Source organism: Eublepharis macularius, chromosome 2 (assembly GCF_028583425.1).
Source record: "Eublepharis macularius isolate TG4126 chromosome 2, MPM_Emac_v1.0, whole genome shotgun sequence".
Classification (NCBI taxonomy): Eukaryota; Metazoa; Chordata; class Lepidosauria; order Squamata; family Eublepharidae; genus Eublepharis; species Eublepharis macularius.
In genome coordinates this window covers 12,028,538-12,046,460 of record NC_072791.1, presented here as the reverse complement: position 1 = coordinate 12,046,460, position 17,923 = coordinate 12,028,538, and the positions used below count along the sequence as shown (strand labels likewise).

The window sequence follows — 17,923 nt, the reverse complement described above, 5'->3', positions numbered from 1 at the left end:
CCCCCATTTTGGTTCTAACTTGGGCTTAGGGCTAGAAAATGGAGTCTCATTCTTGTAACAGTTGTTTAATTTGGCTTATATTATCTCAAAAACCCCTTTCATTTTAAGAATGTGTATACCTCTTCGTTATTCTGAATTCTGGGCTGGATCTGACCTTGGTATACACAGATTAAAGTTCCAAAAAATATTGCTTTTAAATACCCTTAAATAGATGTATTTGTTCTAGGCCAGTGAAGCCACTAAGCCTTCGCTTGTTACACGGTCTCCATATGTATAGCAATTTGGGTGAGAGTTTCCAGGATAAAAGTTTTTGAGAGTCAACGATCCCTTCGACCAATGACCTCCCTTCATCCGATGGCATCATTTTTTCCAGTCTTTCGGCATTTGTTGAGTCCCAAAAGTTTCGGGAATTTGTTATTAGCTGTGATCTTTGCTATAAAATCTCTCAGATCTACTCCAAGTTTTATTATACAATATTTATTGTTTTTTTAAATATATTTTATATACATTATATATATGTGTATATATACATATACACACACAGAGGAGATGCAGGGGAAAAAGATAAAGAAAAACAAAAATACTCATTACACTGGGGGAAAATTAACATACCCTTTACATAGATGATCTAGAACACAATCACTATACAACATTTGAATATTATGTTCAAGACTCTCTGCTAGGAAATAATGCTAGGAAAAGTAGAGTAGGAAAAGAGGAAGACCTAAAATGAGATGGCTTGGCTCAATAAAAGAAGCGACGCCCTCCAGTTTGCAAGATCTGAGCAAGTCTGTTAACGATAGGATGTTTTGGAGGTCTTTCATTTGTAGGGTCACCATACGTTGGAGGCAACTTGACGGCACATAACATTGTTTATTGAATGTCCTAGCCATTGATCGTATTGCCTTACACTGTGTAAGCTGCCTTGAGTCCAAGTGAGAAAGTTGGGCAATACATAATGTAAATAAATAAACAAACCATGCATCTCTGTATAACATTTGCTTCTGTGGGTTTCCTCTCTCAGGGTGAGAAGCCAGATAAGCATGTATCCCAGTTCCATCACAACCAAATTGAAGTAAAGGATCTCATAATTCCAATGTCAAAAAGAATGGTCTGGTCACCGATTTGGTTTTGGGTTCAATTCAAGGTGCTGGTTGTTTCCTTTAAAGCCCTTCATGTTCTGGGGCCCACTGATCCGAAGGACTTCCCCTCTGGGTATAAACCTTAGATCAGCCCATGTGGGACTAGATGGACTTGATATGTGCTTACGTTATGGTCAGGATGATGGGGAAAGTGAATAGGTTGTTACAGAGAGGTACAGAGTGCTACAGACAGGTACAGCGTGGTTATAGTGGTATTCCATTCTGTCATTATTATTATTATTATTATTATTATTATTATTATTATTAGAATTACATGCAACACAATCAATAATAAATAAAGATCACATGTTATCGTTTGGCCTTGCTGAACTGATACAAGTTTCCACCAGAGACCTAAGTATCAGCCAGGTATTGGTGTAATATGTACACTGTTCCAAGTAACGCTGACTTTTGCAATTCTGTAGATATTGTGTCAGAAAGCTGCTGTTTTTCCATGTAAATTGCAAAAAATTTTGAGATTATTGTTGTTGTTATTTCTGTCTTCAAAAACCTCAGGGCAGCATACATGGGGATAATCCCATTTTATCTCCCTATCAATCATGTGAGTAGGCCAATGTTGAGAAAGTGTGACTAAAGTGAATGAAGATTTGAATTCAGGTCTTTCTCTGTGGTAGCTCCTACTTTGTGGAATGGCCTCACTCTGCTGGCTGTCTGCTAACTATGCAAAAGTGAATTACTCAGGGGGCTTTTTTATTCATGTAATAGGGCTAAGAGACACGCCTAGTAAAGGGACAGGAACTATAGGCTATTCGACTAGAGACTGCTAACTGTTGATGTAGTTATGATGCTACTGGGAAGTTTCCACATCCTTTCCAATTATATTTGTTCATTCAATGTCCTACAGCAGGATTTGAATCCAGTGGCACTTTAGAGACCAGCAAGATTTTCAGAGTGTAAGCTTTTCAGAGTCAAATCTGGGGAATCCCCAATTGGTGGCTGTCTATCCTCTGCCTGAAGATCTCCAAAGATCTCACCACCCTTCAGTTCTATTGCTGAACCGCTCTTAACTTGTAGGAAGTATCTGCTAATGGTCAACGAAAACCACCCACCCAATAGATCTAGGGTTGCCCTCCAGAGCAGGAGAGGACAAATCCTGCTCACCAGTTTGGTGTAGTGGTTATGAGCGGCCGGACTCTAATCTGGAGAACCACTCCTCCATTGGAAGCCAGCTGGGGGATTGTTGTGGGGATAATAATAACATACTTTGTAAACTGCTCTGAGTGCATGTTGCCTCCTCTATTCAACCTCAACCATACACCTGGTGGAACATCTCCGTCTTGTAGGCCTGGTGGAAGGATAGTAAATCCTGCCAGGCCCTGGTCTTATTAGAGTTCCACCAGGTTGGAGCCAGGACCAAAAAGGCCCTGTCTCTGGACGAGACTAGGTGGGCCTCCCTGGGGCCAGGGACCACCAATAGTTGTTTATCCCCTGATCGGAGCATCCTCTGGGGCACATATGGGGAGAGGCGGTCCCACAGATACACTGGTCCCAGTTCGCATAGGGCTTTATAGGTTAATACCAATCTGATTCGGTACTCCACTGGCAGCCAATGCAGCTGATGCAATACCGGTGTGATATGTGTACCACTCTGCACTCTGGTGATGACAGGTGCCACTGCATTTTGAGCCAGCTGCAATCACTGGATCAGACTCAAGGGAAGCCCTGTGTTGAGCGCCTTACAGTAATCTAACTTAGAGGTGACCGTGGCCCAAATCACTGTAGTTAAATCAGGGGTCGAAAAATAGGGGACAAGCTGCCTGTTCTGTTAAAGATGGTAAAAGGAAGACCTGGCAACCACTGCAACCTGAGCCTCCATTTTCAAGGAGGCATCTAGGATCATCCCCAGGCTCCTGATCCTCAGAACTGGCGTAAGTGACAGACATCCCATCGAGGGCTGGAAGCCGGAGTCCTAAATCCACGCACCTGCAACTCAAGTACAGGACCTCCATCTTTGTGGGATTCAGTTTCAGCTGACTCTGCTTCAACCATCCAGTCACGGCTTCTAAAGCATGCTCCAAGACATCTGGGGCTGAGTCAGGATGACCATCCATCAACATATATAACTGGGTGTCATCAGCATATTGGTGACACCCAAGTCCAAAACTTCACACCAACTGGGTGAGGGGGCACATACAGATATTAAACAATAACAGGAAGAGTATTGCCCCCTGTGGCACACCACAACTTCTCCCCCAATGCTCCCCTCTGTTCCCAATCATGGAGAAAAGAGACAAGCCACTGGAAGGCCATCCCTCCTATTCCCATGTCAGTAAGACAGTGGTCAAAAGATTGTGATCGACCATATCAAATGCTGCCAAGAGATCTAATAATATCAGCAGTGCCAATCCACCTCGATCCAGGTGTCTGCAAAGATTGTCTGTGAGGGTGACCAGCAGTGTCTCCATCCCACAACCTGGGTGGAAACCGGACTGGAAAGAATCCAAGGCTGAGGTGTCCTTCAGGAATCTCTGCAGCTGTTCCTCCACTGCCCACTCAATCACCTTTTAAACATAAGTTTATTCCAGACTGTTAGTGCATGAGGTTTCTCTCCTGAGTGGATTTGTCAATGGGAATTAAGTTCTTGATTCCAAGGAAAGATCTATCCACTCTCCACGCCTTTATATAGTTACTCCCTTGTGTGTATTCGTCGATGGATAGTAAGATGTGCATTCCGAGAAAAGCTCTTCCCACACTCCACACAGTTATATGGTTTCTCTCCTGTATGGATTCGTTGATGGGAAGTAAGGTGGGAGTTCTGAACAAAGCTCTTTCCACACTCCAGGCATATATATGGTTTCTCCTGTGTGTGGATTCGTTGGTGGGAAGTAAGGTGTATACTCCGAACAAAGCTCTTCCCACATTGGACACATTTATATGGTTTCTCCCCTGTGTGGATTCGTTGATGGGCAGTAAGACGTGTATTCAAGGCAAAGCACTTCCCACACTCCACACATTTATATGGTTTCTCTTCTGTGTGTATTCGTTGATGGGCAGTAAGGTCTCCATTCTGAGCAAACCTCTTCTCACATACCATACATTTATGTGGTTTCTCCCCTGTGTGGACTCGTTGATGGGCAGTAAGCTGTGAACTCTTAGCAAAGCTCTTCCCACACACCACACATTTATATGGTTTCTCTCCTGTGTGGATTCGTCGATGGGAAGTAAGGTGGGAGCTCAGAGCAAAGCTCTTTCCACACTCCACACAGTTATATGGTTTCTCCCCCGTGTGGATTCGTTGATGGACAGTAAGGTCTCCATTCCGAGCAAAGCTCTTTCCACACTTCACACAGTTATATGGTTTCTCCCCCGTGTGGATTCGCTTATGGACAGTAAGGTCTCCATTCCGAGCAAAACTCTTTCCACACTCCATGCATTTATATGGTTTCTCTCCTGTATGGATTCGTTGAAGTGATGATTCAGCCCTCATCTTCCATTGTGTCCCATTGCTTCTCCTCTGCTGCTCCTCATCCAATGCGAGTTGTGGTATTCCCTCACACAGTCTCTGTGGCCCATCAGCCTCTGGAATAACGAGGAGACTTGTAAGACCTTAAAACAAAAGCAGAGTCAAGGGAAAATGGCCTTTAATACCTCCTGATAACAACAGAACAGAATCACTTGAAGGGGAGCCATATCTTGCCATGTATTAAGTTTTGAGTTTCCATGTAGGGTAAACACAAAAATAGAGCCTGAAGGGCTCCAAAGTGTCATCTAGTGCAACCTTATGCACAATTCAGGAAATTCACAGCTAACTCCCTCTACTCCCTCAGCGACCCCTGCCCTATAACCAGAGGAAGGCAAAAAAATATCCAAGGTGCCTGACCAATCTGGACTGAAGGGAAATTCTTTCCTGGCCCCAAAGTGGGAACATAAGATAGAACAACAGGAACAGAGCACGGAATAATTTCTTCCCGCTCTCCCTCTCACGATCTCCTAAGTTCATACTACATCCTAGAATCAGCATTGCTGACAGATAACAACAATAATAATAACATTTGATTTAGGACAACTTAACACCCATTCAGAATGGTTTACAAAGTATGGTGGTATTATCCCCACAACAAAACACCCTGTGAGGTGGGTGGGGCTGAGAGAGCTCCTAGAAGCTGTGACTGACCCAAGGTCACCCAACTGGCTTCAAGTGGAGGAGTGAGGAATCAAACCAGGTTCTCCAGATTAGAATCCTGCTGCTCTTAATCACTACACCAAACTTAAGCATCTACTGAAAAACTTGCAAACAAGGAGAGCCCACCACCTGCCAAGGAAGCCTGTTCCACTGAGTAACTGCTCTAAGTGTCAGGAAAGTCTTCCAAATGTTTGGCCAACAACTCTTTTGCTTTAATTTAACCCATTGTTTCTGGTCTGAGTTTTGAGTGTTCATGTCGGGTACATGTAGAAAAATAAGAGGTGGGAGGGCCTCAAGAGCAGAGTACCGGCTCGTTTCTTCCTGCTGTCCCTCTCACAATCTGCCTAAGTTCATACTGATTCATAGAATCAGTACTGCTGACAGATGGCCATTGAGCCTCTTCTGAAAAACATCCAAAGAAGAAGAGCCCACCACTGTTCCACTGAGGAAATGCTCTGTCAGGAACATCTTCCTAATGTTTAGCCAACATGTTTGCTTTAATGTTTTGCTTTAATTTACCCGGTTGTTTCTGGTCTGACTCTCTGGGGCAACAGAAAATAACTCTGCTCCATCCTCTATGTGACAGCTATCATATCACCTCTCAGTTGCCTTCTCTCCAGACTAAACATACCCAGTCCTTCAAACCATCCATGATGGTCTCCAGAACCTTCACCATCTTTGCTGCCCTACTTTGGACACATTCCAGCTCGTCAACACCCTTCTTAAACTGTGGTGTCCCAAACTGAACACAGTTCTCCAAGTGACGTCTAAGTGGAGCAAAGTCACTTCACAAAATCTGGACACTATATTTCTCTTCATGCAGTCCCAAATCACATTTGCTGTTTTAGCTACTGCATCACACTGCTGACTCATGGTCAGTGTATGATCTACTAAGACCCTTACATCTTCTTTGCATGCACTACGGCCAAGACAAGTCTTAGCCATCCTACAATTTTGCCTTTGATTTTTTCCTACCTAAATTATATTTGTGTGTTGGAATTCATTTTCTTACTTTTACCCCAGTTATCCAGTCTGTCACGATCATCCTGAATCTTGATTCCATCGTCAACAGTATTCGCTTCCCATCTCAATTTAGTATCATCTGCAACTTTAACGAGCCTCCCCTCTATTCATTCATCCAAGTCATGCATAAAGACTTGTAACCAGAGAGGGCCCAGGGCAGATCCCTGAGGCTATCCCACTTGTCATTCCTCCACAATGAAGATGAGGAACCATTTACAAGCACACTTTTGGCACGAGCAGTTACCTAATCACAAATCCACCTAACAGCAGCAGCATCCAAACCACATTTGTCAACAAATGATGAAAAGAAAGCCTCACTCAAAAGTCTTATTGAAAGTAAGAGAAACTATGTCCACAGATAGTAAAAAGAGAGCTGTGGTTCTCGAAAGCGTATGCTACAAAAAAGTTAGCTACTCTTAAAGGTGCTTGGAATTATTTTAAGTAAATGGGTGCATGTGTCTTTAATTGCTTGGTTTGAGCTAGGTGAAGAGTGGGGGGTGAGAGAGGGAAGAGTGAGTGATATGATTGATTGATGACTGAGTGTGTGGGCGGAGTGAATGCAGTTTAGACTGAGTGAGAAAAGTTTCAGTCAGGAGAAAGCAGGCTAGCTGTGTGCTGCCTGAGTATATTGAAATATTCACGAGAGAAATATATCCTGTGTGGAACCTGAACTGAGCATGTTTGTGAAAGAACACTCAGTTAGGGAAAGAGAGGCCAGCTGTGTGCTGCCTGAGCAGGTTTAATATTTCTATAAATAGGAGTTAGAGAAAGAGAGGCAAGCTGTGTGCTGCCTGGGGAGTTTTAAGCATTTCCGTGAGAGAAATACTGAGTTCGAGAAAGAGGCTAACTATGTGTGAAGCCTTAGAAGAGATCTGTGTGAATGAATTTATACGAAGTAACTTTAAGAACCGTGAACTACGTTTATGAAACCGATACGCTTCTTGACTAAATAAAAGTTGATTTTGTTTTGTTGTATCCCAGAGTAGCTGTCATTGCTTTATCCCATTCCTATCCTCAGGGCCACATAGAACCACGAAGGAGCCTGACGCTTAGGAACGTTACCAAAGGGAAAACTTAAATAAAACATATTGGAATATAATATTCCTGGTGGCAGCAAACTACCCAGAGGGTGTTAAGGGAAAGATTAAAAGAAAAATCTACCCCAAAGAAAGTAAAGGTCAGAACAGAGCTACTGGACTCTTTACTATTTTGCAACTACAGACTAACACGATTAACTCCTCTGGATCTATGTCCACAGAATTCCTCTCATCCACCAAAGTAGTGACTCTTATGTAAAAAAGTACTGTTAGTCTAGCATGACTTGCCCAGGCTGGCTCTTTGTAATCACAGCCCTCTTTTTGAAGTGCTCCAGGAGAGAATCTTTCAGGATTTGTTCTAAAACATTTCCACATATTGGACGCCAAGCTGAAAGATCAGTAGTTACCTTCATCCTCCTTTTCCTCTTCTGGAAGATGGGGACAACATGTGCCCATCTTTGATCTTCTGGCACCTCACCTGTTCTCCAAGAATTCTCAAAGATGCTCAAACATTCTAGATTATAGACAGAGTCTCCAAAATTACACCAGGGGAAATGGGACCCTTACCCAGAGAGGCCACATTCTGAAAATTGTCCTCCATGACTTCCTTGTGAAGGCTTCTTTTTTCCGGATCCAGTAGAGCCCACTCCTCCTCAGTGAAGTGAACAGACACATCCTCGAAGGTCACCAGACCCTGAAAAGAGGAAAAAAGAAACTCCTCTTTATCCTCTCAGAGAATATAACAAATTTTCCCCTCATGAGGAGAAGCCAAAATGACTAGAATTAGAAGCTTGCTTGCAGGATTCAAACTTCCATCAGACGTTTCCATTTTCCCTCTAGTGAACAGTACAAGGAGCAACCTAGGCAAAGAGAGCAAGGGGTTCTTTCTGGGCTGAGGAGGGGTGGGTGGTGCATGCTGGCACCCGGGGTCATGATTTGCAGTTCCACACTTACCTGCTCTGGCCACATGGAAGTTACTTTCTCTCTGCTGCAAAAATACGGCAAAGGTTTTGTTGTTGGTTTCAAGGCCTTGCCTGGAAGGATCAAAAGATAATTGGAAGACATTCAAATCTTTTCAGGTATTTAGCATTTCAGCTCCTTGTATGGGGGAAAAAAGATTCTTCTGGCTCATGCTCATAACTACTTGTGATAAGACAATGGTTTGATTCCAGACATTTGCAAAACCCAATCTTACTACAGTTATCATAGAAAACTTTGATCTGGATGAAGGGGTAAACGGGCTACTCATTAAATTTGCTGATGATACCAAATTGGGAGGAGTGACAAACACCCAAGAAGATAAGACTTAAAATTCAACAAGACCTGAATACTCTGGAGAAGCGGGCAGTTGTGAACAGGATGCAATTCAACACAGGTAAGTGTACAGTATTACATCTGCATTGCCAGGGGACACCCCCCCACCCCCACCCCGTCATGGAGCCCACTCTGAACCGTGTTTCCTCCCTTGCTGTTTTTTTTAAAAAACATCTTATTGAAATTAAACAACAACAACATACTATCTTACAATCAAGCCACATATAGTTGAACAAGTAATAAAACTAGTTTGATACAGGAAGAGAATCAAACAAATTAAAACAAAGATATACACATCATTAGATTTTTTTTTAAGAACTACAAAACAAAACCACCATAATTGGTTATTGCTTGTAATATTTTTGATTTGGGTTGCATGTTATGCTTATCTACATATTCAAAGAACGGTAGCCATTTTTCCATAAACTTAGTACTTACAGGAAATCTTTCTGCTGTATAGAGATCATTATGGGTTTTTTCTAATATAAAATGGTTCCAGACTTTTTCAAACCAAGAGTCTGCCGAAGGTGCCTTTTCTTTTTTCCATTCCAGTGCAATCATGTTTTTTGCTACTACAAAAAATGTTACAATCAGCTCTTTCCTAATCTTCGGGATAGCTAGATCTTCCCATTGACTTAAAAAAATAATTTTTGGGTCCAGTGGAACCTTGTACCCTGTAATTACTCTGATTAATTCAATGACTTCCTCCCAAAAAATTTTTATAGACTTACACTCCCACCAACAACTGCCTTGCTGTTTTGAGGCCCTACCAAAGCCTCTGTTAAGGGCAGCATTGCCCATGCCTGCTTCCTGCCTCTCTACTAGTATGGACTATGTACACCAATGCCTGTTTCCTGCCTCCTTGGATACCTACCCCACCTGAGCCCAGAGCCATGCCACTAGCAGCACAGTGCCAGCCAGAGGGACCCTCCACGAGCCTGGCCAGGCCCCGCCCTGGTCAGTTCCCACGGGGAGCTCCTTGCAGGATGGTCACTGAGTCTGCCCCTGCCACTGGGCAGCTGGCTAGCCAGCCCATGAAGAGTGCCAGGAGAGAAGCCATGTTCTCAGGCAGCAGAGAGCCACAATGGACAGTTTGCTCTGAGGCTGCCATTCCAAGACCAGGCTCTTGTCACGTTCACGGAGCCCAGCCTCACCCTGATATGCTTATTGCTGGAAGCTGCCCTGAGATGGAAGCTATGTGCCGGCCGTCCAGAGCACCTAATGGACGCATGTCAATACAACCACCGCATTCCAGGGCAGATGCCATCAAGACAACTCCAGCTTCCTGGCAGATTTGACCAACCCGCCCGGCACTCCCCTCCCCTCCTTTGTCCCCTCTTCCCAAGGTGTCACAATCATACATTCAGACCTTAAAGTGGCCCATTAGCGATAGTTACAGAACCATCAAGCTTTTGTTTCCCCTCCTGAGAACCACATGGAAGGCCCCCACCTCAGGGTATGTTTTGGGGTACTTAAGCAGGCTCTGCTTGCCATGAATTAAGAAGGAAGAACTCAGAAATGTGAAGAAGAGGCTGTTCGAAAACCACTGATAGATTTGCAGCTACTGTACCCAAACAACAGGCACATATGGGAAAAGGCAGGCTTGCTATTGGTGAAGTACCACTGCCTATTTTGCTGGGCGGTGCTTTTTCTGTCCATCTGCTGGCACAGGTCATCCACCAGGGCGACCAAGTCTGTTTCAGTTCCATGGCCAAGCCCAAAAGGATCTAAACAATTTGCCTCATCCAGGAAAGCTTGCAGTTCTCCAGCCACCACCTGTTCAACCACCTTGCTCAAGAATGGAAGATTTCAGACTGGGCAACTTAGGAATTCTACACCCTCTGTACGCTTCTTTAGATATGGGCACAACACAGCCTACGCAGTTTTGTTATCCCCGTAAGCCTAAATCCCAGCAAGTAGGGATCTGTCCATGACAATGGGACCGTCTTCAAACCCTCCACCTTCACATCACCTTCCTCCGGCCCAGAGGAAAACATCACATCAAGAATGTGTCCTGCGCAGGTTGTGGGGTCTGTTATTACCTGAGACAATCCCATAGTTGTCATGGAGGCTAAAAATCCTGAACTGCTCCTAATGAGGTAGCCTCTTGATGTATGTTGAAGTCCGCCATAGTAGATATGTTACTGTGGTATAAGATCTCATAAAGACTTATAGTTTTCTTCCTGTTCTTATTGGCCCCACACACTGGTTGTTTCCACACGTCCTGGCATAATGCAAAACTCATGTAACGAGGACGTCTTCCTGACATGACTTCTGAGGTCATCACACCACAATCCTGTTTGATGACATCAGAAAACTCGCCGGAAAGACACCGTCGTTGCATGAGTTTAGTGCTGTGCTAGGACTTGGAAAAACGGCCACCATCTTCCCAATTTTTAACATTAATTTACATTAATCATCATTTCTTGCATTCAGAGGCAGCTTTGCTCTCAACGCTCTGACTGCTGACACCAGAGATGAGGTGGACCGGAAATGTTTTTGTCGTATTTTCTCCCATCCATTTCATAGATTTTCATTTATGACTTTATCATGGTAAGAGTATAAATTGCTACCATTTTTATTTATCCACAGCCACAAAGCTACTGTCATGTTGACCAAGAAGTTACCTGACTGATTAACCATATTACCCTTGCACAAATATAATATAATTGTAAATAGGGTATGACCTAAACCGGTATTGTTCCAATTAACTTGTGCTGATTTTAAATAGATTCTAGTTTTTACTTCCCCAAATGGATAGTTCTAAACGGAGAAGCTCCAGTGAGCATCTTTCCCACCCCAGACTGAGATCGTGGGAATAAAGGAGCTCACCTACACTCAAAGAGACCATCAAATTGGTACAACAACCCTTTTGATCTTACCCAGAAAAGCTGCTTCGCAGTAACACTTGATCCTTTCCTGCACCTGAAAGAGAAGTGGGGAACCCACAAAGGAGAAACTCTTGAGAAAGAGAACAGGAAAAAGGCAGGGGACAGGGTCTAAAGTTGAAGCTATCTCTATGGATTTCGAGGGTCTCCTTAATAATATCCTGTGCACCACATACTACCTAGAGGAATCTCTTACCTTCTGGTTTTGATTCTCATCATTTGCGTGGCTCAGGAGGAACCCTTCTGCCAGGGCCACTGCTTGGGTACTGGTCTCTGGCCCACATTCCCTGACCCAGCTCTCCATCTCTGGGGGCAGGACAGCCAGGAAACGGTCGAGGATGACCAAGTCCAGGATCTCCTTCTTGCTGTGCCTTTCTGGCTTCAGCCACTGGAGGCAAAGGCGGTGGAGTCGACTGCAGATCTTTCGGGGCCCTTCAGCCTCCTGGTAAAAGAATTGCCTGAAGTGCTGACGATGCACATCTGAAGGGGGGAAATTCTCCCCCAAGCTCCTCTGCAAGGTTCCTTCCCACAGTTCCCTTCTGCTCCCAGCCTCCGTGGCAACAGGGCCTTTTCTTGCTTCTGGACTGGTTGAGTTCACATCTCTCCTCATCCTCCCTTCCTCTTCAAACAGCCTCCACCTGGATCGCCTCCCTCCTCTGTCAGGTACTTTTTTCAAGGCAGCGGCTGGATCATTGACCTCCTGCAAAGAGAAGGCTGGTCTGTTTGCAGTTTTCATTAGCCAAGTAAAAACAAGATTTTTGAAGAGCACCTTTTAAATTAAGGAGTTGATCAGTGAATACTATCTTGATGGGTTGCTTTCAGTCTAGAAAGCCTTATTCGTTGTCATTCAAGAATGTATGTTTTTATACTCTGGCTGGGGTTTTTATCCTGGATCTTTTATGTTTTCATTTTAATCTGTCTCAGTCAGGTTCTCTAGAGAGGCACCATAAAAACTGTCTGAAAAAACCAATACTTTTTGTCATACAAGGAAGCGAAGACAGGCCACAATCTTTCAGAGTTCAGGGGCTCATTTGAGAAACTGAAGTCCGACATGTAATTTTGCAGGGCTTAAGACTTCCGGTTTGGGATTCATGGAGGTCTGAAGCAGCTCCATTCGCGGAGCTGACCGGACTGCCGTTTTAAGCGGCCGGCGGGGGAAATTTAGCCCGCGGCCGACTGCTCTCAGGCGGAGAGCAGGCAAAGAACGCTCAAGACCCTAGGGTGTGCTAGATCTCGGACGAGGGGGGGCTCTGCGTAAAGGGTCCCCTCCCGATCCTTGAGGTCCCACCCTGCGACAGGTCGGCTACGATCTCTGCGGCAGTTCTGGGGCCAATTCGGCTGGCATAAGACCCACATACCCAAGCTTCGATTGGGGAAAGAAGTGGAGAGGAGAAGTTATAATCGAAACAGCGATTACAGCCCGAGAAAAGTGAAAGAGAAGGTAAAGATCACTATCTTCTGATACGGGACAGATTGATAAAAGCAGAGAGGAAGAAAAGTAGATTTTCAAACTGCAACAGGCTAATAATAAGGAGGGGAAGACTCGGCAAGAGTTGTATTTGAAAAGAGACTAAGTTTAAAGAAGTTATTAAAGAAATTGGACTATTGTTTTGAATACTTGCGGTTATGGAGCTGTGAGAAAAAGATACCATCGCGAGACCTACTGTGGGAAGTCGGGAGACAGGAAGTACGTAATAACAATAGAGTTGCTGGAGAGAAGCGGCCCTTGCCGGAGGGCAGGAAGAAGGGAATCGCCATCTTTGAAAGGGGAAGGGTCGCGGCTTCAGCGGAAGAGGAAGTAAGCCATCTTGGATTACAAAATCATAGAGGAACCATAGAGAAAAGACGCCCGACATTTTGGACTCTTTAAAAATTATTGGCAAGAAGACCGGGACATTTGAAATAAAAAGACATTTAAATTTTACGCCACGGAGTTAAGGAAGAGAGCGGACTCGTGGGAGCGAGCCAAAGCAAGCCCCACGATGTCAAAAATTTTTTGCAGGGCTTAAGAACAGATCATTAAGAATGGGTCAGATTGTTCTGGGTGTGCATGATTTCGAAAGGCTAGGAGGATTGCCAGAAGCCAAAGATCTTACATTAGCAAAGGCAACCAAAATGCACCAGGCTGCTGAAGGCACCCGGAAGACAACAGATTTACTGGCAAGAATAAAGGTGTGTTGAGTCTGTCGCTAAAATTGTTCCTTCGTAAGACATAGTAGAATGAAGAGGGGAACCCTCCAAAAATCCAAGTTAACTATTCCAGAATTGCAAGAAAAAACAGGGAACACGATTGCACTACAGCAGCATCAGGCTTATGGGAAAAAAATATGGGAATGCCCCTCTCTCTCTATGCTCAACCACAGGAGCTTCACTCCTCTGAGCAGGGCCTTCTGCAGGTGCCATCCTGAAAATGGGCAAAATCTACAGTTACCCACAGTTTCCTACAGTTTTCCTCAGGAAATAAGGCTGGGCAGTAAGGAAATGGCTCACACAGATGTGCTGCTAATGGGATGGGGACTGTAGTTTATACTACTGCGTACTGCCTTTTGCTGTAATAATGCTCCTATTGGATAGTTGCTCTGCATTCTTAATTTGTTTTGTTTCAGCATTCTTAATATGTTTTGTTTTGTTTCAGCATTGTCAGATTTCTGCTTCTTCAAATTCTTTATTGAATGTCCCAGCAATAGATCATATTGGCTTACACTGCATAATATGCGTTGAGTCTCAGGGAGAAAGGCATACTATAAATTACATACATCAAAGAAAAATAAAGCGATGCCAAAAGAGAGGCTATTTTACTAAGGATTGCAGACAGCAACGCAGAGAAGAAAACATAGCAGGAGATGCCGCCCTTATTGCAAGAAGGACTCAGCTGCACCCCCCAGGGAAGAGTAGCTTCCAGAGAGCAAGCAGGGAAGCACCGGGGGTGAATGGAGCCCTCTGGCTACTAAGGCCAAAAGCAGGGAGGCCTTTTGCAAAGGAAATATTCGTCCATTGCTTACCTCTTTTTTAAAAGTTCTACAGTGCTGCATCTCCTCCTCTTCACTACTCAACACAGGAAATAAAAGTGGCAAGTCAGATGACGCCCTCTCTCTCTCTCTCTCTCTTCATGCCTCTATAGGAATCGAGACTCCTTCCCTTTAACCCTTACACTGACTCTCTAGAAAGCAAAAAGGACTCCCTTCTGCATTCGCCCTGCAGACTACACAATGTAAGCCAATATGATAAATTGGCTTACATACATTCAATAAACCATGCAACAGGAATTTGAGAAGCAAGCAGACATCTGATGCAGAACTGAAACAATGCTGACACAAAACATAAGTGACATGACATATTTCGGGTTCGTCAGCCGATAACTTTGAGATCAGGAATGGGCTATATGATTTTGATGCAAAGGTAGATCACACATCAATTTTAAATTCAAAGGCAGCACCCTAGTACAAATTATTTAAACACAATCACTCTAGAACTGCTTATTTAGTTAATATCCCGAACCATGTACTCAAGAGCATTAGCACTGCCAGGCAGCTATCCGAGAGGAGCATAATTACAGCAAAAGGCGATTCAAAGTAGTAAAAACTACAGGTGCATCCCTTTACCAACACATCTGGAAGGAACTTATAAGAATGGGGGATGCGCCTCATCTTCACATGATGACATCAGTTCCAGCATGACCTGAAAGCAGCAGTGTTGCGTAGGGTTGCCAGGTCCCCTGACTCCCCTGGTGGGAAATTGGGAGCCTGGCACCTTCCTTGCTGTGTCCCCGTGGGGTTTTTTTGTGCATGCACGTGCATGCGTGCTCACGCTCCCAGCTTGTGCAATGACGTCACTCCCTCACCAATTCCATCGGTGTCCACAGGCCCAAAAAGGTTGGGAACCCTATTGTAATGTGTTGGACTGCTGGATTCAAATCTTGAACCTGAGCTGCCATGCCTGGGAGATTTGATGCAGGAGCATTGGACCACCACTCCACCCCAAGTCTGCCCCATATTCCCCTGATTTAGATTCCCTGAGGGCGAGCAAGCCCTCTTACACCTTCCTTCTGGCTTCCCCCCTCCAACCACACCAAGTGGTATTCAGAGAGATACCACCTCAATTCATAGAAATTCTGTTTAGCTAGCTAACATCTATTGGTAAGATCTACACTCTATTAATGTGCCCGTTCCTAGACATGACCATACTCTCCAAACTCTGGAGGGGATGTCACGTAGAAGAGAGCCAGATTTGTCCTCTGCCGCTCTACTGGGCTTCAGTTAGGGGGTAGTTGGTTTCCGTTGACCATTAGGAGATACTTCCTACAAGTGAAGAGCAGTTCAGCAATAGAACTGATTTCCTAAGAGAGTGGGGAGACCTTTGGGGGGTCTTCAGGAATAGACAGCCACCCACTGGGGATTCCCTATCTTTGGATTTCATGCACTAAGCAAGGGATTGGACCAGATGGTCTCAAAGGCCCCTTTCCAGTTCCAAGGTGCCTTGTTAACGGCCATCAAAGATGGCAGCCAACGAATTTTGAGGACAGCCAAGAGTTTGATTAGACTAGTGACATTTCTGAGGTTTCACACATCCCTAAACTGATGTTTTTTTTGCTCTGGACTTCCATTTTCCTCTTTTTTACCACCCTCCCTTTCAATCTGTTATCTTCTGAGAAAGAACTGCTATATACAGTTTCCAGATCCATGCCAGGAGGCCTGAACGAGGCACCCTGTGATGGAATTGTGTTTGTCGCCCAAAAAAATTCACATCTGTATTTTGATCTGCTTGAAGCAGGATTCTGCTGCTTTTGGCTTGACTTTTTATTATTGTTAGTGTTATTATTGAAGCCAAAGATCTTCCATTAGCAAAGGCAACCAAAGTGCATCAGGCTGCAGAAGTCACCCGAAAGACGTGCTAAGTCTATGGACAGAATTGAACCTTCAGGAAACCATAGCAGAGTGAAAAGGGGAACCCTCCAAAAACCCAAGTTTGCTATTCCAGAACAGCAAGAAAAAACAGGAAGGCCACATGGGAACATGACAGCACTACTGCAGCAGCAGGTCTACAAAAACACATTATGGGGTGCCCTCTCTATACCCACCACAGCAGCTTCGCTCCTCAGAGCAGGGCCTTCTGAAGACGCCACCCAGAAAATGGGCAAAATCTATGCTGGGAGGGAAATCTGAGGTCCTTGGTGGTGGTGGTGATGGCCCTCTGTTTATTCTTTCTCAGGAAGGGCTCTGTATAATGGATGGATGCACTTACCTTTTGCTACCTAGTGGGGCTTAGGGTCATGTGGCATCGGTTTGTTGAATTAATGCTGGCTCCACATTTTATTTCTTCCCCCATGCTGAGATCAAAGTGGGTGCATCAAAATGGGATCCCTGGGGTGCTAGGGTCCTGGGGGTCTACATCACACATGCACATTCTATGTAGTGCACCCCCTCCATATAGAATGGCCTTCATAAGGAATTCAGGAAAGCTCCTTTTCCCTGGCTTTCTGCAAACTGTGGAAAATTGAAGTTTAGGGGGGGATTTTTATTGAGGTAATAGGCCTGTGCTGCTAAGACAGATGGTCCAGAGAAGGGACAGGGGCTGTGGACCAGGGCTGTACACCGGATGGCCCAGATCCCGGTTTCAGGGATATATAAGAAAAAATTGATATCACTGAATTCCGGGACAGATACTCTCATCCAATTAGAAAATCCTGAATTTAGCCAGTGATTATTTCCTATGTGAGGAAATGTCTGGAGCAACTGGGGGGGGGGCATTGTTCAAGTAAACAGTACCAAATTTGGCAGGAATCCACTCCTGACTGTTCACTAAAGACCCCCCACATTACAGGAAGGTTCGACTCTGGGATCCAATTCTATGGGTCCCCGAATAAGATGCCCCCAGCCACTCCCCGTGGCTTCCTTGTGGGGAAACCATCAAACCAGAGGATCCCTATTCCCTTTAGTGAAGAAAGGGGAGGGCTGAGGCTTGCTGAGTTGTGGATTTCCAAAAGTGGCCGGAGATGCATCCCTTATTGCAAGGACTCAGTTCCACCCTCAGGAAAAAGCAGCTTCCAGAGAGCAAGCAGGGAAGCCCCGGAGGTCAATGGAGCCCTCTGGCTATTATTGCCAAAAGCAGGCAGGCATCTTGCAAAGGAAATGTTAGTCCACTACTTACCTCTTTTTAAAAAGTCCTCCAGCGCTGCCTCTCCTCCCCTTCTCCACTCAACACAGGAAGTGACCGAGGCAAGTCAGGTGACTTTCTCTTTTCAGGCCTCTCTAGGACTGGTTGTGTGATTATTTATCATCAATTGTGGGGCTTTCCCCACAATTGTGAAAATACCTTGAGAATTTGCCCCTTGATTTTGCTTCAATGTCAAAATGCACCATCCGCGAGGCAAAGCCA

The 17,923-nt window shown here is 44.7% G+C and overlaps 1 protein-coding gene across 1 annotated transcript; it reads right to left on the bottom strand.

Annotated features, from left to right (window-relative positions):
- Positions 1-450: 450 nt before the first annotated feature.
- On the bottom strand, positions 451-17,734 carry LOC129324300 (zinc finger and SCAN domain-containing protein 2-like). The gene is made up of 5 exons (XM_054971468.1): positions 17,696-17,734; positions 11,745-12,248; positions 7,914-8,040; positions 4,030-4,709; positions 451-3,963 (listed from the first exon to the last, which is right to left on the bottom strand). Exons 2-5 carry the CDS (start codon positions 12,156-12,158, stop codon positions 3,790-3,792), a joined length of 1,395 nt encoding a protein of 464 aa, XP_054827443.1. The 5' UTR covers positions 12,159-12,248; positions 17,696-17,734; the 3' UTR covers positions 451-3,789.
- Positions 17,735-17,923: the final 189 nt, after the last annotated feature.

What these genes read in the sequence shown, in the direction of transcription:
- LOC129324300 (XM_054971468.1), bottom strand. Translation starts at nt 12,158, where the DNA reads ATGAGGAGAGATGTGAACTCAACCAGTCCAGAAGCAAGAAAAGGCCCT. An exon ending in ATGAGAATCAAAACCAGAAG is followed by an intron (nt 8,041 to 11,744) that starts GTAAGAGATTCC and finishes TCCTCTTTTCAG; the next exon opens with GGTCTGGTGACCTTCGAGGA. An exon ending in TCAGAATGTGGCCTCTCTGG is followed by an intron (nt 4,710 to 7,913) that starts GTAAGGGTCCCA and finishes TTTTGTTTTAAG; the next exon opens with GTCTTACAAGTCTCCTCGTT.